The sequence below is a fragment of the Curcuma longa genome, chromosome 7 (genome assembly GCF_044706935.1).
Source record: "Curcuma longa cultivar G26 ecotype Majalengka, Jawa Barat chromosome 7, ITB_CL_G26_1.1, whole genome shotgun sequence".
Taxonomy (NCBI): domain Eukaryota; kingdom Viridiplantae; phylum Streptophyta; class Magnoliopsida; order Zingiberales; family Zingiberaceae; genus Curcuma; species Curcuma longa.
In genome coordinates this window covers 5,942,508-5,970,250 of record NC_133867.1, presented here as the reverse complement: position 1 = coordinate 5,970,250, position 27,743 = coordinate 5,942,508, and the positions used below count along the sequence as shown (strand labels likewise).

General features: G+C 35.5%; 3 protein-coding genes across 5 annotated transcripts; 2 read left to right on the top strand and 1 right to left on the bottom strand.

Moving 5' to 3' along the window:
- Positions 1–1,362: 1,362 nt before the first annotated feature.
- LOC141832415 (GDSL esterase/lipase At5g55050-like) lies at positions 1,363–3,737 on the top strand. Its single transcript, XM_074719919.1, has 5 exons — positions 1,363–1,615; positions 1,714–1,832; positions 2,764–3,006; positions 3,081–3,330; positions 3,397–3,737. Exons 1-5 carry the CDS (start codon positions 1,375–1,377, stop codon positions 3,615–3,617), a joined length of 1,074 nt encoding a protein of 357 aa, XP_074576020.1. The 5' UTR covers positions 1,363–1,374; the 3' UTR covers positions 3,618–3,737.
- Positions 3,738–3,813: 76 nt separating this feature from the next.
- LOC141831666 (ankyrin repeat domain-containing protein, chloroplastic) lies at positions 3,814–10,512 on the bottom strand. 3 transcript variants are annotated; one of them, XM_074719077.1, is made up of 8 exons: positions 9,684–10,512; positions 7,382–7,458; positions 6,390–6,488; positions 6,067–6,165; positions 5,167–5,265; positions 4,991–5,089; positions 4,166–4,341; positions 3,814–4,094 (listed from the first exon to the last, which is right to left on the bottom strand). In XM_074719077.1, exons 1-7 carry the CDS (start codon positions 10,459–10,461, stop codon positions 4,243–4,245), a joined length of 1,350 nt encoding a protein of 449 aa, XP_074575178.1. In that variant the 5' UTR covers positions 10,462–10,512; the 3' UTR covers positions 3,814–4,094; positions 4,166–4,242. The 3 variants fall into 3 exon arrangements, with proteins under 3 accessions (XP_074575178.1, XP_074575177.1, XP_074575176.1); XM_074719076.1 differs by having other exon boundaries at positions 3,814–4,069; XM_074719075.1 differs by having other exon boundaries at positions 3,815–4,078.
- A 1,499-nt stretch (positions 10,513–12,011) lies between these two features.
- Positions 12,012–27,606, top strand: LOC141831944 (dolichyl-diphosphooligosaccharide--protein glycosyltransferase subunit 2-like). The gene is made up of 20 exons (XM_074719380.1): positions 12,012–12,113; positions 12,197–12,347; positions 12,685–12,877; positions 12,977–13,066; positions 13,281–13,337; positions 13,435–13,504; positions 13,652–13,716; positions 15,757–15,811; positions 17,380–17,507; positions 17,589–17,704; positions 20,015–20,084; positions 20,657–20,761; positions 20,895–20,984; positions 21,622–21,770; positions 24,273–24,384; positions 24,491–24,574; positions 25,728–25,808; positions 25,894–26,118; positions 27,107–27,229; positions 27,313–27,606. The coding sequence occupies exons 2-20, from the start codon at positions 12,199–12,201 to the stop codon at positions 27,427–27,429; spliced, it is 2,079 nt and encodes a 692-aa protein (XP_074575481.1). The 5' UTR covers positions 12,012–12,113; positions 12,197–12,198; the 3' UTR covers positions 27,430–27,606.
- The last annotated feature ends 137 nt before the right edge of the window (positions 27,607–27,743 follow it).

The window sequence follows — 27,743 nt, the reverse complement described above, 5'->3', positions numbered from 1 at the left end:
CATAAAATTGAAGGGGCTAATTTGGTTTTCCCCTCTAATTCTCTTAAATAAATAAATAATTACTCATCTCTAAAGTTCATGTATATAAAACTCAATGTCTATAATAGAACTTGTGAATCAAACATATTAATTCCTTAAATATACAAGATTAGTCCGACGAAATTTTGATATCTAGATTTGTTCCAGCTCGAGATCACTTCCGAATGAGTCATTGGACACTTGGTTAGTATGTTGACTCACCAAAGCGGTACCACGCCCAATCAGGAGGAGGACGTCGGACTCTGACGTACCACTGAGTGCTGAGTTGCAAGGAGAGAGACAAGGGTAAGAACGAAGGTCAAGGGTGTCCTGACTTTGCCGCTCCGACACTTAAATCAAGTTGCAATAGGAGAGGGAAGCACGAAAAATGAAGAAGTAAGAACGTTCTTGGCCGTGTATGCGTACCTACACTCCGTGAGAGGCGGAGTCGTTATATAGAGTTACGAGAGAGAAAGATGTCTTTTCTTAATTAAGGAGAATATCTCCATCAGTGAAGATTTTGTCAGAGAAAATACCTCATCGTTGATAAGGATAATATCCCATCACCGTTGCCATGTAGCGAAAGGTCCTATCACCCACGCCTGATACGGTATCAGCCTATGCCATCATAAATCATGATGCATTAATAGGGCAGGTGAGTTACCCAAATATCATATCATAGCACGTGTCCTTATGACGACAATTTGACAAGCTGAATGACGGAGTGTCAAGAGTCGAACATGGAGGGACCGAGTTGATTGAACACTGAGCAGGACATTGAGTAGAGCACGAAGTAGGGTATTGAGCAGGGACTTGAGTTGTAGCTTAGAGTCGAGTATGGAGTCGAGAGTTGCGTTCTGAAGAAAGGTTGGGTGTTGAGGCCCGGGCTGAGCTAAGACAGCGTTTTGTTTTGAACCAGGCTGGTTATCGAGTTGAGCAAGGAATTGAATCAAGGCTCCCTCCTTGCTTGGGTGAGGAGCTCGAGTGCAGATTTCAAACGCGGAGTTTAGGATGTGAGACCGAGCTAATTAACCCTAGAGTCAAGTCTTATGTCCAACGTGTCATCTCCACTCAGATCAAGTCTTGACTTTCTTCACCAAGGTATACAGACTCATAATAAGATTATATTAAAAAAATGATAGTTGTTTGAAAAAATTTGGGTGGAGTTTTAGGATTTTTAAAATTTTAAAGGATGACATTTTGCACCCCGAAAAACATAAAAATGGAAGGGGCGAATTGTATTTTCCCTTCTAATTCTCTAAAATAAATAAATATTTACTCATTTCTAAAGTTTCATGTATATAAAACTAAGTCTATAATAGAACTCGTGAACAAGCATAATTCTTTAAATATAAGATGAACAAGGTAGTCTTCTTCTTTCTCCTTTGCCACCACCTTCTTCTCCGGCCGGAAACCCTCTCCGCCACAACTTTGCCGGCCATCTTCGTGTTCGGAGACTCTACTATCGATGTCGGAAACAACAACTTCTTGCCCGACAATGCGCCGAAGGCCAACTTCCCGCCTTATGGAGTCGACTACCCAGGACAAAAATCGACCGGCCGGTTTTGCAACGGCTTCCTCGGCATCGACTTCATCGGTAATTAACCACTAATTAATTATTAATTACAAGCTTAAAGAATTCAATTATATCACTAATCACTCTATAATCACGTTGTTTTTGGTGGATTAATCAAGCCAAGGCAATGGGATTAGCGGCCAGTCCGCCCTCCTTTCTCTCCCTCTCCAACGCAAAGCAGACGCCGAGGAGAGGAGTCAACTTTGCATCCGCCGGCTCCGGAATCCTCCCCACCACAGTAAACACATTTAATTCATTCTCATGATTTTTTTTCAAATTTAATTCTTTTAATCATCTATTTTTTATAATTCTGTTCCATCGTAACTAACTCAGTTATATTTAGAGATTTTTTAGCTCTTCAATATGCAACATCAAATATGTAAAAGTTTATTATTCTCTCCGTAATTAAAAAAAATCTCCCTATGAATCTCAAATCTTCTTATTAATTAATTAATGAGAGAAAATAATTTTAAATTTTTACTATGGATTAAAAATTTCAAATCTCAAACCGTTGATGGTCCTCACTGAAACACTACAAAACGTGAAAAGCAGAAAACAAGATAGTGCTGCCATTGCAATTATTGAAGTGGCCAGCAAATGAGGCACTGTGTAGATTGACCTATTCACTCACTGTCTTCTTATCTTTTTGGCTCCACTTCTCAAGTCGCACTTTAGCGTATTATAATAAATAAATTAAATATTTATAAATAAATTTAATATTCTATTTATAAAAATGTATTTAAAATTAATTAAAAATAAATTTTAATAAATATTTATTCCGTTGTTAAATGTTCATTTATGTTTGAAACAAAGTTCATGAATAATATTTGAATCATATTTATTAATAAAATTTTTATTAATATGATAAATAAATAAATAAATTTATATTATCAAATTTAATAATTAATCAAACAAGATTAAAATTATAAAATTTTTAAATAATCAAATAAATTTGAAGCAAGAATTTAATAACATCTAAACAAGTTCAACTTTATAAAAAAAATTTTAATTTAATTTAAATAATTATTTTAATACCTTAATTCATTTTTATTTTATTAAATAAGTTTGAATATCATAAAATTTCATTTGGTTGAATTCGTTTATAACTCCATATATATTTATATATATATATAATTGATCAATTAATTAATTAGGGATAATAATTACAGGGGAATGGTGTCATCGTGATGTCAGCACAGATTCGATATTTTGAGGGAGTTGCTGCAGGCCTCAGACTTGGAACACGAACCCACAAGAAGGGTGTTTCTGCCCCATTGAGTGAGTCTCTGTTCTTCTTCAGTGTCGGCAGCAATGATCTCTTTGCCTTCGCCGCGACCCTCATCCCCGGAAACGACACTCGGGTGGCTGAGATCGTCGCCCCGATCATCGACAAGTTCAAGACTCAATTGCAGGTTTTGTTGGATGTTTGAGACACTATATTGTGTAACTTGACAACCTTGATGTCTAAGTGTTTGCGCAATGGCAGATGTTGTATCATATGGGGGCGCGAAAGTTCGCGGTTGCGGGCACGGGATTGCTTGGATGTATTCCAGCTATCAGAGTATTGGATCCTTCATACGAATGCAATGTCAATCTCAATCATCTTTCGATGCATTTCAAGAATGCAACAGAGGCACTACTGGAAGAACTACGCATTTCATTGCGTGGCTTCGAGTACTCTTTCGCTGATGCATACGAAATGGGCATTCAAATTGATGCTGATCTACAAGAATACGGTGAACATTTATATCGGTTCTTGTCGAACATAAGGATTCGATCATGAATTGTTTGACCATTGCCAGGGTTCACCGAGCCAAGGGCCGCGTGCTGTGGATCGGGGAGGCTGAACGCGGAGGGCCGGTGCACACCCAACGCTACATACTGTAGAAATCGAAACCAGTACTTGTTCTGGGATATGAATCACCCAACACAGGCATTGTACAAAGTGATAGCTCAGCTGTGGCTTTTCGGGCCACCGGAGTTTGCCTACCCTGTCAATCTACAAAGCTTATTGCAGAGCTAAAGAACAACATTAAGTCGACTTGCAAACTCTTCCATGGAATTTATTTGAACTTAAATTGTTGGTTTGAATGAGGAGATTTAATGGAATTTCTAATAACAATATTGATACAGATAAGGGATACTAGAATTACCTCAACCCTGAACAAAAAGGCTTGAGAAAGTAGAAGATCGGCATCCTTCTGCATGTGAGAAAAGAAGTTATACGGTATCGTTTTAATTTCTTTGAGGTTCATCGAACAAAAATTTATACAGTTTGATCAATGCTGTTGAAATCCCTTTAGTCAAGGTTAAAATAGTATTAAAAAGATGATAATATATAGTTGTACAAGGCCATTAAGTTCAAGATTGGTTCTCCTAGTCATTCTGACCTACATGAGAGGAGCTATCACTTCTCAAGATAGGTCTCTTCTAATTGATCTGCAAAGGCCACCCTTATGATACTCAAAGAAGCATCTGGTGTTCCTAACATGATCGATAGCTGTTATTAGTTAGCGGTTAACAACCGGTGGAAAAAGAAAAGAAAAAAACAACAAGATGGATTGTATGTACCTGAATACAAAGAAATTGGGGCAGCAACTGTCACAAGGCGTTTTCTGCTTTCTCAAGAGTAGGAGAACTCAGGGAGATCATTTTGATACAGGCAGCTGCTTTAGTAATCTTATTAACTCGTAAGTTCTTATGCCATGACCAGAATAAAGGCAAAGATCTAGCGGCGTCAATCCATCCTGATAAAAAGCATAAATAAAATGGGGGAGGAAGTTCTGGATATAAAGCAGCATGCATGTAAACAAGAAAGATCGTGTGAGAAAGCAAGAGTAAGATGTTGTTGTAACAATTTTTCTTTTTTACATTTGCAAGTACTTGAAATGGGCATCGAGTCATGCTTGCTGATTTAAACGTTCCTACCACTCACTTGGAGGAGAATGAATAGACAACTACAGGTTAAAATCATGACTCAATATGAAGTATCATGAGCCCACAGCATTTCCCAGTGATCCGACCATAACATATACCAAATGTACCATTTGCTGCAAACGAATCAACATGTAGGACAAAAAACAAGGAATCTCTTGCCGGGTAATTTAGATGTGGATCTTGGAAACAGAACACAATTCATGAGGGTATATGATGACATGATGAACAAAAGATGTGGACTACCAGACAATTTAACAACAGAAGACTACAAATGATCCTGTGAATGCAACATGAGACAAGTTAGCTGGTTAGCTTATTGACAGATACAACATATTCAACTTTAACCAATCTGCAGTACAGTAACTAGTACGGAAACATTTTATAATAAATTGCATATGCACAATTACTTGTTTTGTTTTCATTGACAAAAAATAAATATCGAAATAGATGGATGGTTACTTGATTTTTGAGGGTCCTGTCAGCTCCTTTGATAAGTAATAGCCTCACTATATCTGTTCTTTGTGTCTGCACAGCAAGATGCAATGGCGTCCAGCCCTCCTAAAGAAAATTCAAAAGTAATTTTCATCTATAAATAGCAACAACAAAGCAATTAAATAAGAGAGAATTAGGCTTACATCATCTGCAAGGTTTATGTCAACATTATACAACTGAAGAATCTTTATGGTCTCACTTGACGCTGTCAGGACAGCATAATGAAACAGAGTAGCCCCATCCTGTTTCAAATGAGAAATGTTAATGAGGTATAAGCCAAAAAAAAAAAAATCAATATACGATCTTAAAATTCTTCAACATTTTACAAAGCGTGAACTATCATATTGAGCTTAGATAAAAGGATTTGTGTTGCACTATGGTGGAGACTAATGCATGTGTGCTACCTACTTGTGAACACCTTATTCAGATTTAAGAGAGAAAAATTGAAGCAATGCTGCAAAGACATATCACAAACTGCATTATAAAGTACTTAGTTATTAGATAAGCATGATTATAGAGAAAAAGCTTGTCGATATACTCACATATTGCCATTTAAGTTTAGATTGGGCCAGTCCTAGGACTGAACATGATATCAAAGAAAGCATAATTGCGTGACTGTTCTAAACCTGAAAAGGCATGTGATGTGAGGAAGTGGTGAGCTAGTCCTAAATTGTCAGTTTGTGCATGCGTGTCTATTTTAGTGAGTGGAAACCTCCCACCGTTGCTTTTACATAAACACAATTAGGTAAAATCATAGTAAACAAAACTCCAGTACAGTTCTACAAAGAGATGTTACACTCAGTTAGACTATTCCTTTTCTGACTTTAATAGTGAGCATTTCCCCATTTCTGAATTTTGTATCATTTATCAGTCTTTTCTAAAATGAAGTTGTAAAATCATGACTCCAAAAATGTAATACGAGTGAAGCCTACAAGTGAAAGATAGCAACAATGAAACAACAGGAGCTGTTCCAGTTGGCACAAGAACAAGGGATAAAATAACTTCTCATATGCATGGACAGATCAAAGGAATAGAATTCTTACATTATCACGAATGAAAGGATTTGCTGAATTTCGCAGGAGGTAGTTAACAATTGCTTGCTTCTTACAAAGAATGGCTTTGTGTATTGCTGATAAACCATCCTACAATTTTTCTTTAAAAAATGATTAAATTGAAAAGAACAACTCATAAATGCAAATTATATGAATACTCACATACACAATCTATACTAGTACTCCACATTAATTGCTTTTATGTTTTAAAAAATAAAGTCAATGTTCTTTTAGTCGGTTGCACCTTGCAAGTTTCAAGTTCTATTCTTCAAAACAATAAAAATAAGGATCATAGCTACATAACAGTAACAAACCTTATCAACACCATTGATGTCAACATTGTGTTTGAGTAATTTATCCAGCAGAAAAAATTCTCCTGATGCAGCAAGACCATGTAGCGGAAGCCATTTACCCTGCCAAAGTATGACGTAAATAAAGATAACGAAACATTGGCTTGATAAGGATCAAAGATCTACCATCACCAGGTTTGGAAATGGAGAAAAATGTTGAAAAACCAACTGATTTTGTTAAGTCAAGAACTCTTCTGAAAATGACTTGGCTAAACAAATGTCTGGTTAGAGTCATACTTTTTAGAGTCCATACTAAATACAAGTCAAGAGTCAATATCTACAATCGATGTATTGACCAAATATCTTTCTCACATTTATTCAAACACAGAGTACTTTCTTATGATTAGCAAAATGAGCCATATTATCATATACAAAATCATGGACAACATGAAGTAAATATAGTAGAGTGGAACTTTGAAAATGGAAACAACATCAATAAATTTCACAACTTACTTACTGTCTATTAGATAGTCAATGGATACAAATGTGGGCTATATTACTTAAGACTTTATCTGATATGAGTGTGGATCCAAGTGTCTAACAAGGTTATTTACAAAAAAAAAAAAAATTACAAGTGGCCAATGGGATATTAAGTGCCCATACAGGAGTCTTAGTAAACAACACAAGTATGGAAATGCTTGGAAATTTGAGTGAGTGTCAAAGACCATGCTTAACCCCTTTGGTTTGTTCATCTTCTCAAGAACCATAGATGCATCAAACATATCTATTTGGCTAACATACTTGTTTCACAAATTCACACAGCAGTGAAAAACAGTTTTGAATTACATTCATATTGGAGTTACTACATCGGGAAGTACCCTATGTATCAGTTATCTCTATGTGGATCATTTCAACAAGTGATACTGCATAAGTATATACCAAAGGCTATACACTGAAAAAAAATATAGTTGTAAAATACAATTAATTAAAAATATCAAGCCAAAAAAATGACTTACTGAAGTGGCTTCTCCCAAATTAGGTATGCGTTTATTCAAAAGAATCTTTTCGTCTGTTGTGAACAACTTCCGGCGACCTATGAAATCAAGGAAAGCAAATTGCTAAAATTAATAGTTTAAAATCATCAAGCATACCACATTTTAAAAATAACTCCACGATCAAAACTCCAAAGAAGAGATCCTTTGGTAGAGAGTCATAGGATCCTTTAATACCAAGCTAGGATCCTGCTAACCACATCACCATCAAATTAACACATCCCGATGCCACACCTAGTTTAAAATTTTTTCAGGTGAAACAATGCAAATAGCTTGAAACATAAATACCAATGCAATCTGAGTTATCTCTTTCTCAGGGTATCTAGTATTGGATAGATCTAAGGAGTAACAGCAGAAAAAGGAAATATTTGGCCAAATCTGTCTCCTGTATACTCAGGACCACAACAAGATCAAAATGTGACATTGAACAGGGCAAAGGTGGATATGAAAAGGGGTATGAGGGATTCAAAGACAAGATCCCAGCATAAGGAGGCGGATAAACTGTTATGCCTGGGATTCAAAGACAATAGATTCAGTTTGTTGGAATCTTGGAGAGGACTGTAAGGGATAGGACTAGAAGAAATTACATGAAGAGGCAAGAAGTAATTACACAATTAGGTACTAGTATGGATGATGATGTCAAGCAAACATTCACCACTATGAAATTTCAACAGTATGAAAAAGCATAATAATATTCATCACCAAGAATATACTTCCTAGCATCAACCTTTTTTCTTCACTGAAGTTTATGAAAGGAATTCATATGAAAAGTAAAAAATCATCAACTAATCTTGTCATTTAAAGTAAATCATAGTGGCAATGATGCACATAGGAAATGAATTTTAATTTTATTTTAGATTTGCAAATAATTTTAGTATTATTCTATTTTAGGTGTTAATGACAATTTGGTAGTAGTTTAATGACAATCAAATTGGTAAGAGTTTATATGTTTCCCAGTTAGTGATACTTTTTCCAACTTTACTTGGTGTTGGGTCTATGATATGAAGCTTTTAAAAAAAAGGACAACCTAGTACACTAAGCTCCTGCTAATATAGGATCCCGGGGAAGTATCTATTGTACACAATCTTACCTTGCATTTAAGAGACTATTTCCGCAACTCAAACTCGTAATTACTAGGTCACACGGTAGCAATTTTACTATTGCGCTAAGGCTCCCCTTCAATATGAAGCTTCGATTAGTATAATATTCCAGTTTCAATTTCTATGTGAGTTTCTTTCTTCTTTGTGAGTGAGATAATTATCACTTTGTTTCATTAATTTTGACCCAATCTTTTCTTTGATTTGAGTCGGCAACTACTGATGGTAGAGAGCAACTACTGATTTAAAAAGTTTGATCAAGCAAGCCATGGGTTCACCCAAGGTAAACATGACTTTCGGGATCTAATCTATCACTGAGTTGATGTACCAAGGTCTACTTCTGAGTTTTCTAATATGTCTGGTCAATCTGGTCTGGTTTTGATACAAGTAGTCTAATTGCACCTCAATGTTGAATCTTCATCTCATCATGATATAACAAGGAAGTATTGTGATTGTGATCATAGAAGTGAAATGACATAATCTTACAAATAGGATGAATTTTTTGATTTGCTTAAAAAATATGAATGATGAGCACGTATTAAAATGAATATAAAGATTCTTTCCACTATTATGTGTCATATAATTAAGCTAGCACATAGAGTTTCTGGTGATGTGTAATATGAATTTGTGTTTAAAAAACTAACTTATTCTCAAGAAAAGAAGCAAACAAAAGATGGATCTCAGACCGAACGGGGTTGACTCTGCTAACTAGTAATCAACAGGAGAGGTAGATTTGTTAGGTGGATTCCACCTTAATTATCAGTTATAAGAGAAACCGACCTTAATAAAGCCAATCTGATAGCAGCGCTGACTTACTGAAAATCTGGTGGGAAGAAGACCCTCACTCACTAATTATCTATATGTGATAGCAGACTATCAACAAACATTAAGAAATCTCATTTCAATCCACTCGATATTTATAACTGATAACAGATTATCAAGAAACATTAAGGCATGTCATGTAAGTCAAAATTCTCAAAGTTGTTGTTAGTTTGATCAATGTTTAGGATAATGAATTCTACCTATTCATGCTTGTGGGAATGCTCAGACGGCGTTTTGAAGTGGATCTCAGAATTCATCTCGGTTTTGGTTGTTCCAGTATGTCAATATGAATGTTCACTTAGGATAATTAATATGTATAGTTAGGGAGAAGCATCAGAAAAACTCGCCTTGGGGTTTCTTATCGTCGATCTCATTCGGTGGCACATACTTTCCGCTGTTGAAGAAATCCGTGATGTCCTCCAATGTTTCCCCCTTCAACGCCAGCCAAGGGTTCCTCGGAGTTGCCCTTGTTCCAGGTGGAGCCTCCAATTTGGGCAGCTCCACCGCCTCCTCCTCCTTCTCCTTCGGGAATTCAGGCGGGTCATCGAGCACCACAGGCTTCAGTCGGGCGAGCATCATCTCGCGTTGCGTCCGATACTCTACCATGTCCGGAACGGGCGATTTCTTCCTCCGATCCATCCGGCTCGCGAACCTCAACTCGTGCGAGATCCTCCGCTTCTCCTTCTTCGTCAAGTTGATCTCTTCCACCGTCTCCTTCCATTTCTCCGGCACCAAACTCTCGGGTTCAACCTCGGAAGCCGCCGCCGACTTTCTCCGCCTGGTCTTCATCTCGGGCTGGAGGGGTGGGGAGGGAGGGTCATAGGGGTCGCCGTCCTCGAAGGCGCCATCCTCGAAGACGAGACAGTCACCGATGACAGAGTCCTCCTCTTGAGGATCTGGAATTTCGGGCTCTTCCTCCTGTTCTCGGTGATTCTGATAGGTGTAGGGGAAGAAGGTGGGAAAAGAGGAGGAGTTGGAAGCGGCGGCGAGAGGAAAGGGCTTGATGGCGGAGTAGAGAGATGGAAGAGGAAAAGCGAAGTATGAAGAGCGGGAAGAGAAGGCGGGAGGGGCGACGGCGACGGGGAGGAAGCCGGGGTGGGAGAGGAGCGAGCTCGGCGGTAGCATTTCCGGCCGGCGAACTAGTGGGAAGATTTGTGGTGTGGTTGCTAGGGATTGGCTCGATTTCAACACCATACTTGATTTTATGCGGCTTGTTTGAATTTATTTATGTACGTTTAATATATAAAATATGAATTAAATGAATAAATTAAATAAGATATTATGAATAATATGTTTAAATATATTAATAAAAAATAAACATGAATAAAGTTTAAAAATTATGTTCATCTTCTTTAATCTTATGAATAAATAAAAAAATGAAAATACACAAATAAACTTATAATATAAAATTCAATATTCAACTAAATAAACTTTAAAATGTAACAAATTTAAATAATAGAGAGCTCACATTTAAACAGATAAACTCATATAAAAATAATTTATATTTAAATAATCATTTCAAACTTAATTTGATTTAGCTTAATTATCTTATACAAAAAATTTAAAGAAAAAAATATGTCAAACTTGAACAACTGTTCTAACAACTTTTTTAGTTCTTACTCGATTTCTTTAGCTCGATTACTATATCAAATAATCTTGAATAACATAAAATTTAACTCGATTTAGAGCCTTATTATCATGATTTGCACCTCAAAGGATAGTTAATCAACGTTATAAATGAGTTAGCTTTACTTTTAACATAACAAAACAACGTTAATAAAAGAGCAATGATATGCAACATGAAATCAACATGACACACTACATGTAATGAATCCCACATCCATGCAGTGAAATCTATAGTCATGTAGTTGAGCGTGTCATGTTGATTACATGCTGTATTTTTTTATACTGCATATCATTTTACCTAATAAAATACACATGAGATTACCAATAAATATAACAATCGATACTATATTTAATATAGGGGAAAATTAAAAGAGTGTCTTTTATTTTCAAATTATCAAAGAATATTGTACTTTTATTTTTTAATCAAAAAAGCATCGTATTTTATTGTTGCATAAATTGATTTAATATTATTATCTTTTTAATTAATTTTTATATTTTGATAATTATAATTTTGTAACGGTTACAATACAATTCAACTTACTATTATAATAATTAAACAAATTGTAATGGTTATAATTGTTATAGTTGTAGCAACTACAAAATTGTAACTGTTATAATATAATTTTATTTAGTATATTAAAAGATATTTATATCATTTTATAAGGAAGTTTATGGGGTAAAATATATTTTTGATAAAAAATTAAAATGGAGTCACTATTGGATGATTTAAAAATAACAGGGTGCCTTTTGATTTTAACCACTATTTATTTACGTAGAAATAATAATTATAAATGTTATTCAAATTATGATATTTTTTTCCTTTTTTAAATTAAATGATATTTAATCTTTATTTAAGAATCTACGTATCAATTCGAGGGCAAATGAATGTTATACACGGCGAGGATTGAAATGAACTGAGGAAGGTGATGTCACTGGGCCGGTTCGGTCTTTGATGATCGCTCAGCATTAACACGTGATGAGCACGTGCCGATCGAACCACTTATTACAAGTCAACCCGCCGAGGCCTCACTTTAAGCCCTAGACGCGTCCTCAGGGCTCAGGGTTCTCAGAGAGTCGCGTCGTCTTGGATCCGTCCTGATCCGCCCTCCTCTGGAAGGCGAAGGCGAAGGCCGAAGCCCTGCGCCACCCGGGTAAGCGTCCGCCGATCGCATTCCTGTTCGGTTGGTTGCTCTTCGTTCAGGCACTTGATCTAGTCCCTTCGTTCGTCCCCCAGACATGGCGCCTAATCACGGATCCTTCGGGCTTGGCGCTCTGATCTGCGCGTCGATGCTCATCTGCGCGGCCGCCAGCATCCGACCGATCTCCGATTGTCATAGATCCGCAGCGCTCGAACTGTTCGTGCCAGTTGATGGGCTGTTTCCGAGGTTAGTTGGATTGCAGTATTAGTGTGACAGCGTAAACACGAAATAATTTTAGTTCCTATCAGTTCTCCTTTGCTCTGAATTTGGCGCTGTACTTCTTTTTTTAGTAGAATTCATGTTCTAATGCTGGGAACTATTGCTTAGTTCGAGTCCGTCGTTGCCTACATTTTGGATTATTGAAACTTCTAATTGCCATCTTCATTGTACGGAATTTGGTTGTTTCTTTTGTGTTCTGGACGAGATTTTTCTTGATGGGTCGTTTCAGATTTGTATGTGGAGCTGTTTTTCCAGACAAACTTAGTTGGCAGTGGTAGACATCTGATATGTTTTCTGACTGCAGCTTAGAGGAGACTTATCATGCATTAAGGACATTTCAGATTCTTGGAGTTGGAGAAACTTCTGAAATAAATCGTGCTACATGTCCTGTTGTTTTGGAGACACTTAAATCACCATCTTCAAGTCCTAAGGGATTTTTTGATGCTCTCAGAGTGAACAACATCTTAGGATGCCAGATTGGTTCTGACACTTTTGAGGTACCTCAATAAATTGCTTATTTACATTGTGTTATCTTTTGAGTAAGAAGTAATTATGCGAGGACATTATAACTGGATCGCTTGCTGTTGTTCTTTTAGGATGTTGCATTGCAACTCCGAGATTTGATAAAAGGTGCAGACTCATTGATGGACTTATATTACTCCATTCTTGGCTTGCTTCATGTCAAGGTGTGTTCCCGATGGACAACTAAATAGATCATGAATTGTCATTGCTTTTCTGTAACATATTAATATCTCTTTCATTTAATTTTCTTCAGATCTGTGATAAAACTACTAACTTATATTGTTATCTTAATCATTTTGTTATTTGTTTGGTTCTCTTTTATTATTTGGATTCCATAATCTATGAATACCATCTGGTATAAATACATCTCTCATGCAGGGACAAGGTGTTACTGCTGTTCTATCTGATGCTCAAGGGGTTTTCCATTCAATCAAGGTCATATGATTTCTTTTTGTATGCTCTTTCATCTTTTTTCTATCTTTCATCTGATCTCCGATAGTGGAAATGATCACTAGAATGTTGATGTTAGCAGGCACTTAGCCAAAGTGATGGAAGATGGCGGTTTGATAGCAACAATGCTGAATCTAGTACTTATGCTGCTGGTATTCTCTTGCTTTGACATTGTTTTGGTTGATTAATTTTCTTTTTTTTCTATTCCTTGATTCAGACAATTAATTGTGGTGCCTTCCATGTTCCCAAAACTATATAGATTAGTTATTCATTTTTTTCCCCATCTAATGCTGTTATAGGTATTGCACTTGAGGCCCTTGCCGGAGTTGTTTCATTGGCAGATGGAGAGGTGGATCAATCAAAGGTAAGGTCACTATACTAAAGTATTATTATTACAGTTTCCATGACTTTAGGATTGTACCAATGTTGGTCCCTAGACCAGATTGAAAGTGCTCGAGGATTGTGTTAGAACCTGATAGTCAAATGTAAACAAATATCAAAAACCTTATGGGAATGGGGTCTTAACAATGCTATAGTGGTAAGTCACCATACTAGGATATAGACTTATATAAAGAAAAATGGTGAGAATTCAATGGCAAGATATAATCCATGCATGGGACCCAAAAAATAGAAGCCATGCCTTATTTTGGTTGTTATTATTATTTTTTTTTACAAATATCACAATTATACTATTATCAGTGAGTGGTAATTAGTGCTATACTTGGAATTTGTTTCACATTTGATCCTGCCAATCTTTTGTGTTAATTGCTCTTTGTTCTTGTACACACCAGATTCTAGTTCTCTTGATTGTGAAGATGGTATTCTTTATTGATGATTCTAGGATTGTTTATTAGGGCTAACATGAATAATGGTAACCAAATGTTTTACGATCAGTCTTGTGATGGTGAAATAAATCTGGCCATTTGATGCATTCTTCCAAAGTGTTATAATGAAACTTCATAACCAAGATAAGGTCATGATACAAAGTAATGTCCACAACTGAACCAAGGTTTGAAATGTTGTTCCGAACTGTAGGTATTGGTTCTTGGTCAGAATGAGACTGCCATGTTGTGCCATAGGGTGCTGATATGCTGAGTCAGATGCATCGAGGAGGAGAAGGAAGAATAACAAATCTTAATATGGATATAACTATATAGAACATATATAATTAGTTATATATATAATAGATATAATTATTGGACGAATTACACTTACTTTTTTTTATCTAAAAGAAAAAACTTTAGAATTGTATATTTTGAAATTCTCGCGATAAACAAAATTTATTATATCAATTAGTTTAAATAAAAGAATAATTCTCAAAAACAAATAAATAGTATTATATTTTTAGTTATTGACAAAAAAGCTTTGATTCTTTATATCAATTTTTTTAGTAATTGGTAATTGTGCGGTGGGTTTGAGAGGAAGAAGATGGGTCAGGCAGTGAAGATGGGTGGAGTCAACTGGCTAAGCTAGGTGGGTTGGATGGTCTGGTCAAATGGGTCAGGTGAGTTTATTGTGCCAAATGGGCTGGTTGGTCTAGGCATTTTGGACAAGGCTATTGGGCTGGACAAGTCTTGGTGGCCAAACATATAAGTTATCCATTACTTCATTCTTTGATCTATTTTTTCATCAGAGTAAACAAGTGGAAACATAAATTGAACAATATTCATCTACCTTTTACCCATCCACCTATGATAATTCATCTCTTAATTTTTTTGACCTTCCTGTTATGATAGCCCTAAAAGTCAATGGAGATGATGGGAGGGGTTGGTAGAATGATGGTAACATGGTTGATATCCATTAATCAGTTCATTCTGTTACTGTTATATTCAGTCAGTTGGTTTACTACCTTTTGTTGTTATGTTTTTCCTAGTGGGGAATAGTTGGAAACTGCAAACTCTTTTGTCATGATGGAGTAACAAAGGAGAGCAAGATGCTTAAGAAAGGTCGAAATAGGAAGAAACAAATGCTTCTTCCCTCTTAGAAATTTATATCATAAACAACAACAGTTTTTAACACAGGTTTATTTAAGTGAAAAACATTTAGCAAAGTTAGCAGCCCTTTTTAAATTTTCTTACTCGTCCTCTGAAGTCCCATAATTAATATACCAAAACAAAGCATCTGTCCCAGCACTGCCTTCATTCTTTCTTCAGTTTGGATGTCTGCTGATGATCTTACTCCAGACTCAATAGTAAATTCGGGAGTTGTTGTATCTTGCAGGTAGATAATTTGTAGTCTCAGGCTCCTTTTATTACTTAATATTTATTTGGTCTTTTATTTTGACTGTTCTTATTTTAAGAATATAGTTGAGACTTGATACCTAACTTCACTGCTATTTAGTCAGTATTATTAATTTTAGTAATCATGCAGTAACTAAAATTCTTTTATTATTTGTTCTTGGCAGATTGGAATCATCAAACATGATATTGTGAAGCTATTTGATAGCATCAAGAGCTATGGTATGTTACTAGATTACGGTATCTTTTGGTTCATGATGACTTCTACTTTAGATTTCCCTGTTCTTACTTTTGTTATCTAGTTGCATTATTTTATAATTTTTTCCTAGATAATTTTTCAGTTTCTATAAATCCTCCAATTACAAACTTTCTGGGCTATGCTTCTATTTGGCTCACATATGAACTTTGGTAGGGGTGTCATAGAGGGCAATATTTCTTGTAATATCAAAGAAACATCCAACAAGTTGCACTATAGAGAACTCAGTATGACATTACCTATTCAGTTTACCAAGTTGAAGCATGTACATATATAAAGCATATCTCTAATTAATTATTGTTTTGCAATGCAACAGTGTCCTCTTGTTTCTTCACTTCTCATTATTCAATTTGGTACCTCTTTTGGTCGTTGATCTTTGACTTTTGAAAGCCTTATCTTATTTTTTGAACGACAACCATATTGTTCAAGAAAATATAAGGTGCAGTGTTGAAGTTTTGATGCTCCTATGCTAAATTGACCACGTGGTTCTTCAATTTGAACATCAGTATGGCAAATGTGGAGATATAGTGCCTGAACATTTTAAAAAATGGGTCTGACTCAGGACCAATTAGAATTTCTGACTTAGATAATCAAGGATTATCTTTTGTAATAGGAAGTGGAAAGTTACAAAAAATAAAGGTAGTAAGTAAGCTACTAATTTTAATTTCCTACTACCTAGGAATCTCCTAGCCATGTGAAATTGATGTTAAATTGCTCCAGCCATTTTGGCTTCAACTACTTGTGCTTCAATGGCTTTCCAGAAGGGTATATAATCTGAAAAATTGGTTGATTCATCGATCTGCTTATCTCGGTGCATAAAGCACAATCCTGTGGGCATGATGTTCTTGAAAGCTCCATAAACTACGATTCTTACATGTCTCTTATGCTGCTTCATGTCTTTTCCATGTTGAAAAAATGGAAATTCAACCAGATACAAACCATGCTGAGCCCCTGTATAAGATTATAGTTCTTGCAACATGGTGCAAATTGCTTGCATGTAATTAGATATTATTATGCTATTAAAATGTTTTTGCTGCCAATACTGAACAAATCTTTATGTAAAACTTTAGACTGTCTGGTCAATCTTTTTGCTGTCTTTGTATTGTTTGATTGATTTATATGAATAATTTGAATATTTTTGCCTTTTTTTATCAAGAAGAATTTATTTACTATTTGTTAAGAAAATATTTAAACAAGCCCTTGCAAGGCCTCAACAGAAAACATGTACTAAATTTACCCCTGAAACAATGTTGGGTAAAGTATTTTTGCATATAATTTCTGTGATGTTGTTTGGAAGATGAAATTGGTATTGGGCCTTTTTTTTTTTTTAAAATTGAGACCTAGGTTTGTGTTTCTCAACTAGAGGGGCCTTAAGCCATTTTAACAATTCTCTGTCGATGCTAAACAACTGACATGAGAACTTCTGATCTACTTTACTATCAGATCTAAGCTTACATTACTACCTATATATTAGTTGCGGTGCTACTAATTCACATACTATGAGATAAAGATCTCTGTTCTCGACATAATGCAGATGATGGAACCTTGTACTTCGATGAAAAACACATTGATGGTAGTGAATATGAAGGCCCTATTGCAACAACTGCGTCAGTTGTGCGTGGTGTTGCTTCTTTTGCAGCAGTAGCTTCTGGGAAGCTAAATGTAGGATTTAATGAATTCCAGATTTCTTGTTAGCCTAGTGATACAGCCATGATTTATTTTGAAAGCTGAATTTGCATGCAGATTCCTGGTGACAAAATCTTTGGCATAGCAAAGTTTCTTCTCAGCATTGGTGTTCCTGGTATCTCCAAAGATTTCTTCAATCAGATAGACTCACTATCATACATTGAAAACAACAGGTAATATCAAAGATTAAGGAGTCTGCTGGCTATATAATTGGCTTTTATAATGTCTATATCTGTCTATGTATGTATGTGTATATGTATTAGTTGTGTCCATTTTGATGATCTAACTTCTGTATTTAAAAAATAGTTAACAGTAGCTGAATATTACTCTTTCTAGGTTTCAGCTGGATTTGACATTAAGTTTGCATCTGAAGTGTGCTTTTATGGAAAGTTGCCAAAATGCATCTTGTGAAAGTCGTTTAGGTTTTGGAAATCTTCCGTGCACGAAGCTCCCGCCAATGTGGGATCTCGGGGAAGGATCTATTGTACACAACCTTATTTTGCTTTACAAGAGAATGTTTTCGAGACTCGAACCTGTGACCTCTAGGCCAATTTCACTGTTGCGCCAAGGTTCCCATTCAGAAATTTACATTTCAAAATTGTTCGGGAAGCAATTTTATATCCCAATAGTGCTTGTTGAAAGTATTTTTGGAAGACACTTCTCACTTCAAGTTGAATAATGATATAATCCAATGATTAATGATAATATATCATTAAATTTTGCCATATATACTTCTTTGTGATTATTGTAATCTTGACAACATTAAGTAATTATTTAAAATATTAATTTAATATTTTATTTTTATTCCATGAAGTAATAAATATTTCGATTAGTACAATGGATCCTTTCCCCGGACCCCGCATTTTTGCACCGGGCTGCCCTTTATTTATATTAAAAAGAAGCATTAGAGCACACTCTACCTCTATATTGGGAATGTTGCATCTGACATTATTAGGACAATTTGTGCTAGTAAAATATGGTACAGGTTTTGCAGTTTAAGGGGTAAGGTGATGTTTTTGTACCTGACTCAGCTCATTTTGGTCTGTTTTGTATTACCCCAGTATACCTTAGTGCCCCTGTTTCTGTGGGTATTGTGCTAGAAAAATTTCGGTATTGGAAGGTAGGATTTATCAACTTTGATACAACAAATAATGAAAACAATTAGAAGAAGCCATGAGTTGCAACTACTTGGGAATAGCTGCAAAAGATCTTCTCCTGGCAATGAACTCTACATTAGGCTAATTAGCTATTGATATTCAGAATTTTAAATTACATTTTAATTTTCTGAATAGGGTCTTTGTTTGGAGCTCTACTCCTTATACAGTCAATGCTAGTCAGTCAACCTCTAATTTATTGTCAGATTTCAACATGGATTTTGTCATTTTATTATCTGCTATAGCATGCACTTGAGTAGAAACTACAATTAATTGTTTAGGAGTAGTTGCAGACACGTTAAACAATATATTTGTGTCCTACTAGTGCACTTAATTTACAAGTCCGAAAATGCAGAAAGTTCCCCAACATAATTGTTATATTCATGGAGTACAAATCTAGAAAATGAACCAACTTAAAATCAAAGCTAAGTGAAAAGGTCATTGATGCTGGAACATACTGATAGCCAAATAAGTAGGTTTGTGATTCTTTGTAATTGGAAGATATGCTGCTTATTGTAGCTGACAAGAAAGTAAAATTAGCAAGTCATTATAAGAAATTGTTCCTAAAGTTTGTTAACTGATAATATTGAGCACTTGAGCAGCACGTACAGCACCAACTTGAAGCACCTAAAATGTACTGGTACAAACAAGGTAATTAAACTAAATAAAATGAGACCGTAAAAAATTTCAGAATATTAATAATTCTGATCGGTCCTTCATTTCAGTGTTATTTTGACCTTTGTATCTTAGTTAATGTGGTTGATATGAACTGGTAACACCCTTTGTTTTTCAAAAAGTCACTCTGTTGCATTGTCATGTTGAATTGTTAATCAATCCAACTGTATCTCATGGATGTAACTTACTATGATACTTCCGGCTGACAGAAAATGATGCAAAGTTGCATGCCTAAATGGTATTTATACATGGCGATACACAATTTACCCGTCATATGAACTTTCCTACAGTTTTGGAGATCCCAAAGATCTTTTTTGCCCTATGATTTTGGGCTATACGTAGTAATCATGTTTATGTTGGTTTCTTTGATCATTTACTATGAAAAAGCAAGAGTGATATTTATTTTTTTCAGACAAATGGAACAAGGTAGTGCTTACTTACCAGAATTAGTTACCTCTTTTACATTTTTCCTTAGCAAGACTTTGGTAACTGTATGGTAAAATTAAGTCATTGGCATGTGAAAATGCAATCAGCTGCTTGTTTTCTTTTTAACTGGTGTTATGACAGCCGGCCTCTAGGTATATTCCACTTATACTCACAAGTAGTTCTTTTGCATACCTTAGATACTTACTGATGATTCTTTGGATGCTACAGGATCTTTATTCCTCTTATTCTTTCACTTCCATCTACTGTACTTTCTTTAACCACAAAGGATCAACTTAAGGTAATTGATTATCTTGCACTGTTTTATTCGGTAATCTCTTTATTTTTTGTTCCTTGTTATTTGAGCATCCAGAGAAATAGTATCTTTTATTCTGCAATCTCTTTGGTTTTCTTCAGTTCTGGTGATGTAGTATTTTAAGATTAGATATGGGACAATGTTCCTTACTTCCCTTTTATCTGAACATCCAGAGAAATAGTATCTTCAAGTCAGAGTAGATGCCATCCTCTCATTTCTGGCCTTATCTTTCAGTTTTAGGGCAATGAGATGTTATGCTCGTCTAAATATCTACTTTAGTTTGCCTATAACTATGCCCTATAAGTTGCATGATAAGTTTCATTGGCATCTTATCATTTCTCTTGCATGTATAATGATTCTTTTTCTTGGTTATGTATCTTGACTACCAAACACTAATTGCCTCTTGAAGTACAGAAACTACATGTATTCCAAATTGCTGCATTTGCAGTCTTGGGTTTCATGATTTGTTAATGCGATTGTACTATCTATCTTTTGAATTACTCATATTACTGTGGTATCACACAATTGAAGCAGTAATACTATTGCGCTTGTCTCAGGTTGAGGTGACTACAGTATTTGGTTCAGCTGCACCTCCATTAACAGTGAATCTTGTGCATGCTTCCACTTCTGGGGTGAAGAACACCCCTATAGTTGAGAACCAGGTTACACATTTTTCTTTAGTTTTTTAGATAATATTGTGATGGGTATATGCCATTCACGATGCTCTAAAACGGTAATATGTTGTTTCTACTTTGACAGCTAAACCTTCAATATGTTTTTCTCTTAAAAATGCAGGAGCTGCAATTTGACAAAGAAAACAACATCCATTACTTGGATATTGTACCCTTGAAAATTGATATTGGAAAGTATACATTAGAGTTTGAGGTAACTAAATCCTATGTTAGGCTAAGTATTATGTTTCTTTTTAGGCAAATTTCCCAAAGGGAGCACCCATACTAGGGAATTTCCCAACAAGCACTCTAAGTTTCATTTCTTCCCAAGGAGTGCACTTTATCTCACTTTTTTTTCCCCCAACATACCCTTCATTATTATATTTCTTTCTAGAGGGCTTACTTTATTATTTTGGGCAAATAAGGGTAGCATTGAATTCATGATACTGAGATATTTTTGTAAAAGTTTTTTCTAGTTAATGAACTTTTTAGGGCATGTATGTATTCTTGGAAGACACTTGTTCCAATTTTGGTTTTACCTTTACATTCTGACAAAAGTAAGAGCATGGATGCTTTTTTGCAATGATATTGATTCCAATTTTGGTCTTCACATTGTGATATGGTTAAGCAATTTAAAGTGGTTTTGGGTCGAACTTCCTTAATGGCTCCTATGCATGACCTGACTTGGATTAACAGGTATTTTAAGGATTCACATGGGGAAGTGTGCCATTTTGGGGAGAAATGAAACTTAGGGCTCATGTTGGCAAATTCCTGACTTTGGGCGTGCCCTTTGTGAATTTTACTTATATTTATCATCGAAGAATAACATGTCATAACTACATTGATTGCAGTTTTCATTTCATGACTCCGAGAACTTGAATATCTATGCCACTGGTGGCCGTACACGATTTCTGGTTTTTCTAGCAGGATACGTCAAAGTGGAGAAGCCTCAAATAGGCGTTTTGGATTCTGATGGTGAATTCTCTTCAAGCTTGTTAAAGTAAGACCATAATGTCATCCTCAAATGTTTAAATGTGTTAATTTGTTAGACTCTGATCGATTCTCATTTTGATTCAAAACTGCTTTTAGTTCATTTGCTATGAAAATATTTCAACTGAGCAGTCATGGTTTTTAGATCTTTTGACATGTGAAAACAATTTGTATTTAAGCCTGAAGTTCTCTGTGGTGCTAAAAACTGAATATTTGAGCCAAAAATTTGTAGATAGCGGTATTATCAATGCAATTGAACTTGTGAATAATTCATATAGTAAAATAAAGTTATCAGCATAATGTAAGAATATATCCCAGCAATTCTTGGGTTAGTCAACCACTTTCTGCAGTGTGCACGTTCTGTCTTACATCTAAACAGGTCTGTTATATTTTGCTTCCTATGGTACTACTTTCAGTCAATCTTACTTCTGTTTTCTTTACTCCCTTACCTGTTTGTCAAGATTAATTATGACAATTTTGTTCTTCACTCCAAGACCATAATACTCAGCATCGTTATAGCACTGACTAGGAGGGTAAACAGGATTGTCTTCAGGATTTCCATTCTGTTCCTATTGGTGATTTTTTTTGTAAGAAAGACAACAACAACAACCATGGTTTGTTGGACGTGGAATGGCCGGAATGGGTGTTCTGGCACAAGAACGCCTCACGTTGTTCCAAAGTTCCAGTAAATAATGTGGCTGGCTTTGGGACGCTGTTCGGACGTTATAACGACAAAAGAACAGAACAGAATGGCTAGAACGGAACTGTTAGGGTTAATTGGAGATAATTCCTCTTAATTAAATTCGTTACCCGACTCTTCTTGGACAATCGCTCACGACCTCTACTCGAGCGGCGGCTCATGGAGGCAGGTTGTTGACAGAGGTTATTCTTCGGCTGCTCACGATGGAAAATAACGAGGAGTGTCAGTTGGTGGTGAAGCCTGCAGTGCATTGGGAAGGAGGAAAACAAACTCCAGTAGAGGGGAAACTGTTTGCGGCGTTGGGTCGAACAACGGCAGAACAACGTTGTACGTGCACGAAGAGACCCAGTTTTAATCGAAATCTTAGGTTTTAATTAAAACTATATGTTAATAAATTACATCAACTCTCTAACTTAAATAGATAATCTAATCAAAGTCTAATCAAATTATCCTCTAAAAATATTCTATAAAATTTATTTAAATTCCGAAAATTCCTAAATAAAATTTATATATTTATATTTATTTATTTTAATTAACCTATTATTATTAATCAAATTAATAATAATATTATTATTAATTTGATTATTAAACTTATTTAAACAGAATTTTAAATGGAAACATATTTATAAAATTCTATATATATATTAATAAAATCCACACCGCGACCGTTCCGTGAAATGATATTGGAACTGGAATAGTAGAGTCTGCAACGGCTGTTGCGACCGTTCTTGTGAGAACTATAACAATAACAATCAAATCTTATCCCACTAGGTGGATAAGAAAGACAAGAATACAAAGAATTTTTATACCTTATTTGCTTGATACCTTTCTTGCTATCTCCCAAATGTTTTTCTTTCTACTCTGGTCTTACTTGTATTTTCTGTAATCTCATGCATTCTTAATATTCTATTACACACAGTTTTGTACATGCATTCTTCATTTCGTAACACTTTAATAAGAAAAGGCTGCTGTTCATTTACATACCGCAGTACATTAGCAGCATAACTATTATGCGTTTGTTGAATATTTGAATTTGATATCAGAAAAGCTAAAATCAGTGAAACCTTACCTACATTTAAGATTCTGAATAGATGCATCTGATCCTTTTCTATAGTTAGTGTTTTTACCTTGTTAGAACATGTTTCTCAGTTTGTAGTGCTAGAGTGACATCTACATGGAGAATTAGTGGGTAAAATAACCTTCTAAAGAATGGTGCTCTTTACATTAGATGTTTTGGTGGGAAGCTAAAGTGGTTTTTACTGTGGTTTGTAGCCCAACATTCTGTCTTAAGATTAAGAAGCCCATGAAATTGTATGCCTGCTCATGATTTGAGCTGGCATAATTTACTGCTTATGTATTTTGGCTCATGATGGTAAATGATAATGAAGAATCTCTACTTATTTCATTTTTCCTTAAGCAGCTCATTTTAGCTTTGAATATTTCTAAGAATCCGAGTTTTTATTTAGATTGGATGCAAATATTTCTCTAGCATTGTCCCAACTGCTATTTTTCTTCTGTAAGGCACTCATAATGAGGTCATTACATTTCTTTACCCAAACAATTGCTAACTGTATTTCTTCATTCATGTACAAGATAGGCAAGCAAAAGCTATGATGTTATTGAAAAGCTATGATGTTATTGTAATAAATTTAGTCTGTTTTTACTGGCATCTGGTGGCCTTTCTATAAGTTTACTCCTGCGTATATATTTTGATAATGTTTAATGCTAACTATCTCTTCTTTCTCATAGGCCATCTTAAGTGATTCCTATAATGAATAAGAATTCATGAATTTTTGTTTCATACTTCCTCAGATTAGATTTCTCCAAGCTTGACAAAGTTTCACTAGTAGCAAATCATCTTCAGAAGATGCACTTGAGCTTTCAACTTGTCACTCCTCTTGGACACACTTTCAAGCCACATCAGGTTTATAGCTAACCTTTATGATAAATCTCATATGCAAAATAGAAATTTTGTTTGTATGCAATATGCGATCGCTACTTATTCTCACAGAAAAAAGAATTGGTAACAGGTATACATAAAGCTGAGGCATGAAAGCAAAGTCGAACACATCTTTCAATTGGAGAGTTCTGCCAGGCAGTATAAGATACTACTTGTCAGTTGGTTTCTTCATACTTCTGAAGTTGGATTTTAGTAACTACTACTGTTCTATAACTTTAGTCCTTGAACTTCAATTACTTATATAGTTTTAATCTTAGTTTGAAGAATTCAAGTTCTTGTTATGCTATTCATTTTCACTGAATTAATTGACCCGTCAGTTTTATCTTGAGTTTTGATTGGCTACCTTATATGGAAATGTGAAATTTTCAAATTGAAAAATGTAAATGAAGAATAGAAGCTGGTAAATGAAGAATGGAAGCTCATCTTGGCACTAGGTTTATTGCTCATAACCTATTTGATGCAATGAACTCTAATCAATTTAGCTTGTCTAAACAATAGAATGTTTTGGTGCTCTTTGACTTGTTCGTATCATCTTCCCTAATTTTTCTCATTTTATCATCTACAAGGGCTAATTGCTTCTAGATAGTAGTATAGTAGTATTTTGATTTGATTTTATTAGTGACTTTGCATGTGTCTTGTATCCGTAGCTCTTTACTGTAGCTGTTAAATATGAAGGGTTGTACAAAATTTCCATTTAACCTAAGGCACATTGAGATCACACAAGAATCCATGAGATCTTCTATATTTCAATCATTCATTTCTTTATCCAATTAATGATATCTTGATCAATATTGCTTTATTGAATAGTAAATTCAAGATACTTAAAACTCTTATAAGAATTTCTTGTCCATCCACTTTAAACATTTCTTTTTTTGTATAGTCGAAATTGCAATTTACATATTAAGTTTTAGTTCTACTTGGAAACTTTTAAGCAAGCATGGGTGGCAGTATTGGTATAACAAATTCTGAAAGCCTTGGTATTGGTATCAAAAACTTTTGAGTAGAGCACACTCATAGAACTGGAAAAGTGTATCTATAAAGTAAGAAACAATCAACACTCGCCTGGTCTAGTGGTAAGCGAATTAATCCGGAGGGTTTTTGGCCAAAGGTCAGTGTTCAGATCCATATGTAAGCTGGGAGTAGCTTAACCTTAACCTTATTGCTCTCTCACCCTGAACGGGAAATATGGTCAAGAAAAAAAAATTAGTTGCTTAAGAACTCTCCGAAAGCATAATAAGACAATGAAGATAGATGTAAATATATTCTTTTAGCTATTGGAATAGTTCTTATAACTGCAATTCTTGCAGGATTTCCTTGCACTCCTGGAAAAAATTTATTACCTTTCTGGTAGATATGAGATTGAACTTGCTGTTGGAGATGCTGCTATGGTACACCATCTTTTTTCTTGAAAAAATATTTTAAAATGATTACTTTCTTGATTTAGCTTGTGCTAAATATTTTGTCGTTGTGCAGGAGAACTCATTCCTCCACATCGTTGGCCACATTGATTTGGCCTTACCAGAGCTACCAGAGAAGGCATCACGTCCGCCACCACAATCTGTTGATCGATACTCAAGATTTGGGCCAAAGCAGGAGATATTACACATATTCCGGACTCCAGAGAAGAGACCACCAAAGGAGCTCTCTCTTGCATTTTTGGGCTTTACCCTCTTACCACTTGGAGGGTTTCTGATAGGGGTGAGTTGTCTTGCCTTGTTGAACAATATTTCACAGATATCTCATAGCATTATTATATATATAACAGAGTTAGTGCATGATAACATTTTCACTTTTCATGAAAAATTCATAAGCTAAGTGTATCTTGCCACAAGATGAAAGCCTGAAACCTCTAACCTCCAGAAGAATATCACTTTATATTAGATACAAGATCTACACTACAGAAAGGTTACAACCTTGTTGAAAACTGCTTTCTTGAGGAATTGAGAAAGCTTGAAGGATTGTTTACACTCTACAGAAATTTGGTAGTGATGCACCTTTAAATCCTGGCAATGGATGGAGAACAAGTTGAGCATCTTGTTGCAGTGTTACAGTAGCTGGAAAGTGACATTCAGTACCTGACGCTGTTGGAGGCGGTCTTCATGATGGATTAGGAATTGTGTTGAGGGAGTTCGATTGCGATGGTTGATGGCAGTAGACAGTATTGTCGCAAAGCTCGTCATTTCCATGTCTGCCTATTTATGGTTTTCAAGGTTCATGGATACTGGCAGGTGACTACAGATGGATGGAGATGGATGAGGATAACTAGTGCAAAGTGTAGGGTGCAAGACCAAAGTGTCAAAGCAATCTTGGATTTAGTTATCACTGTTATATATGTTAAGGATTTGCTTTTTAACAGCCTAGGACTTTCTATATATCATTTAGTTTTGCACAAACTTGGCCATCCCAATCGGTTCAACATGGATTCCATGCTTTTCCTGTCTAACTTTTGTCAGAGTGACCATTTCTCCAGTTCCTGGGTTTTCTACTTCTACCGGCTTGCAGGGGTTGGGCTTCATAACTATGACTCAAACAAAAGAGATCTTCAAATCTAATTATGCAATTTTTTATGCTTTTCTTATAGACACCCGAATTTGTCCTTTTAAAGGAATTATGAAACATGTTTAATGATTTCTGATTGCAATCATTCTCAGTGATCACCTTCTCTTCCATTTTGATGCCTGTGCAGTTGCTAACTCTGGGAGTAAACCTGAAGGGCTTCCCTTCCTCATCATTGCCCGCATTGTCGTCCATACTCTTCCATACTGGCATTGCTGCTACTCTGCTACTCTACGGCCTCTTTTGGTTGAAGGTGCTTTCATGGCTTTTTTCTTACAGCTTTGCTATGAGCTTGCATTTGTCATCCACTAACCGTTAGGTTTCTTTCTGCAACAGTTTGATCTCTTTGTAACTCTGAAGCTCCTTGCTCTTCTCGGAGTTTTCCTCGTCTTCACAGGTCATCGGACTCTCTCGTACCTCGCTTCGACGTCAACTAAAACCAAGACAAACTGAGAATGATACAAGTGCCCAGCTTCAAATAGTCAGTTCTATCAGTCTTGCATTCGAGGTTTATTTAGACAGTGCTAAAGTTAATACATGAGGACTGACCTGTTTAGATTTCTATTAGCAAACAATTGTTAGAACATGTCAGCAAATTTTGTTTTATGAAGTGATGATTGATTCCATCTACTTTCATGTGGGTCAAATCGCTTCATAAATAAGGAAAACCGTCATCTTGCCTTTGACATTTCCAAGATGCTGGACTAGTTTTGTTTGCTGCATATTTGTCGTATTTTTTTTTTTGATGTTCCAATCGTGCAGGCCGA

Coding starts and splice junctions, on each gene's coding strand:
- LOC141832415 (XM_074719919.1), top strand. CDS start 1,375: ATGAACAAGGTAGTCTTCTTCTTTCTCCTTTGCCACCACCTTCTTCTC. Junction 1,616..1,713: donor CCTCGGCATCGACTTCATCG/GTAATTAACCAC, acceptor GGATTAATCAAG/CCAAGGCAATGGGATTAGCG. Junction 1,833..2,763: donor CCGGAATCCTCCCCACCACA/GTAAACACATTT, acceptor TAATAATTACAG/GGGAATGGTGTCATCGTGAT.
- LOC141831666 (XM_074719077.1), bottom strand. CDS start 10,461: ATGCTACCGCCGAGCTCGCTCCTCTCCCACCCCGGCTTCCTCCCCGTC. Junction 5,266..6,066: donor ATCCTTTCATTCGTGATAAT/GTAAGAATTCTA, acceptor CATTTGAAACAG/GATGGGGCTACTCTGTTTCA. Junction 4,342..4,990: donor ACAGGACCCTCAAAAATCAA/GTAACCATCCAT, acceptor GCTTTTTATCAG/GATGGATTGACGCCGCTAGA.
- LOC141831944 (XM_074719380.1), top strand. CDS start 12,199: ATGGCGCCTAATCACGGATCCTTCGGGCTTGGCGCTCTGATCTGCGCG. Junction 15,812..17,379: donor TGATAGCATCAAGAGCTATG/GTATGTTACTAG, acceptor GACATAATGCAG/ATGATGGAACCTTGTACTTC. Junction 20,985..21,621: donor AGTATACATTAGAGTTTGAG/GTAACTAAATCC, acceptor CATTGATTGCAG/TTTTCATTTCATGACTCCGA.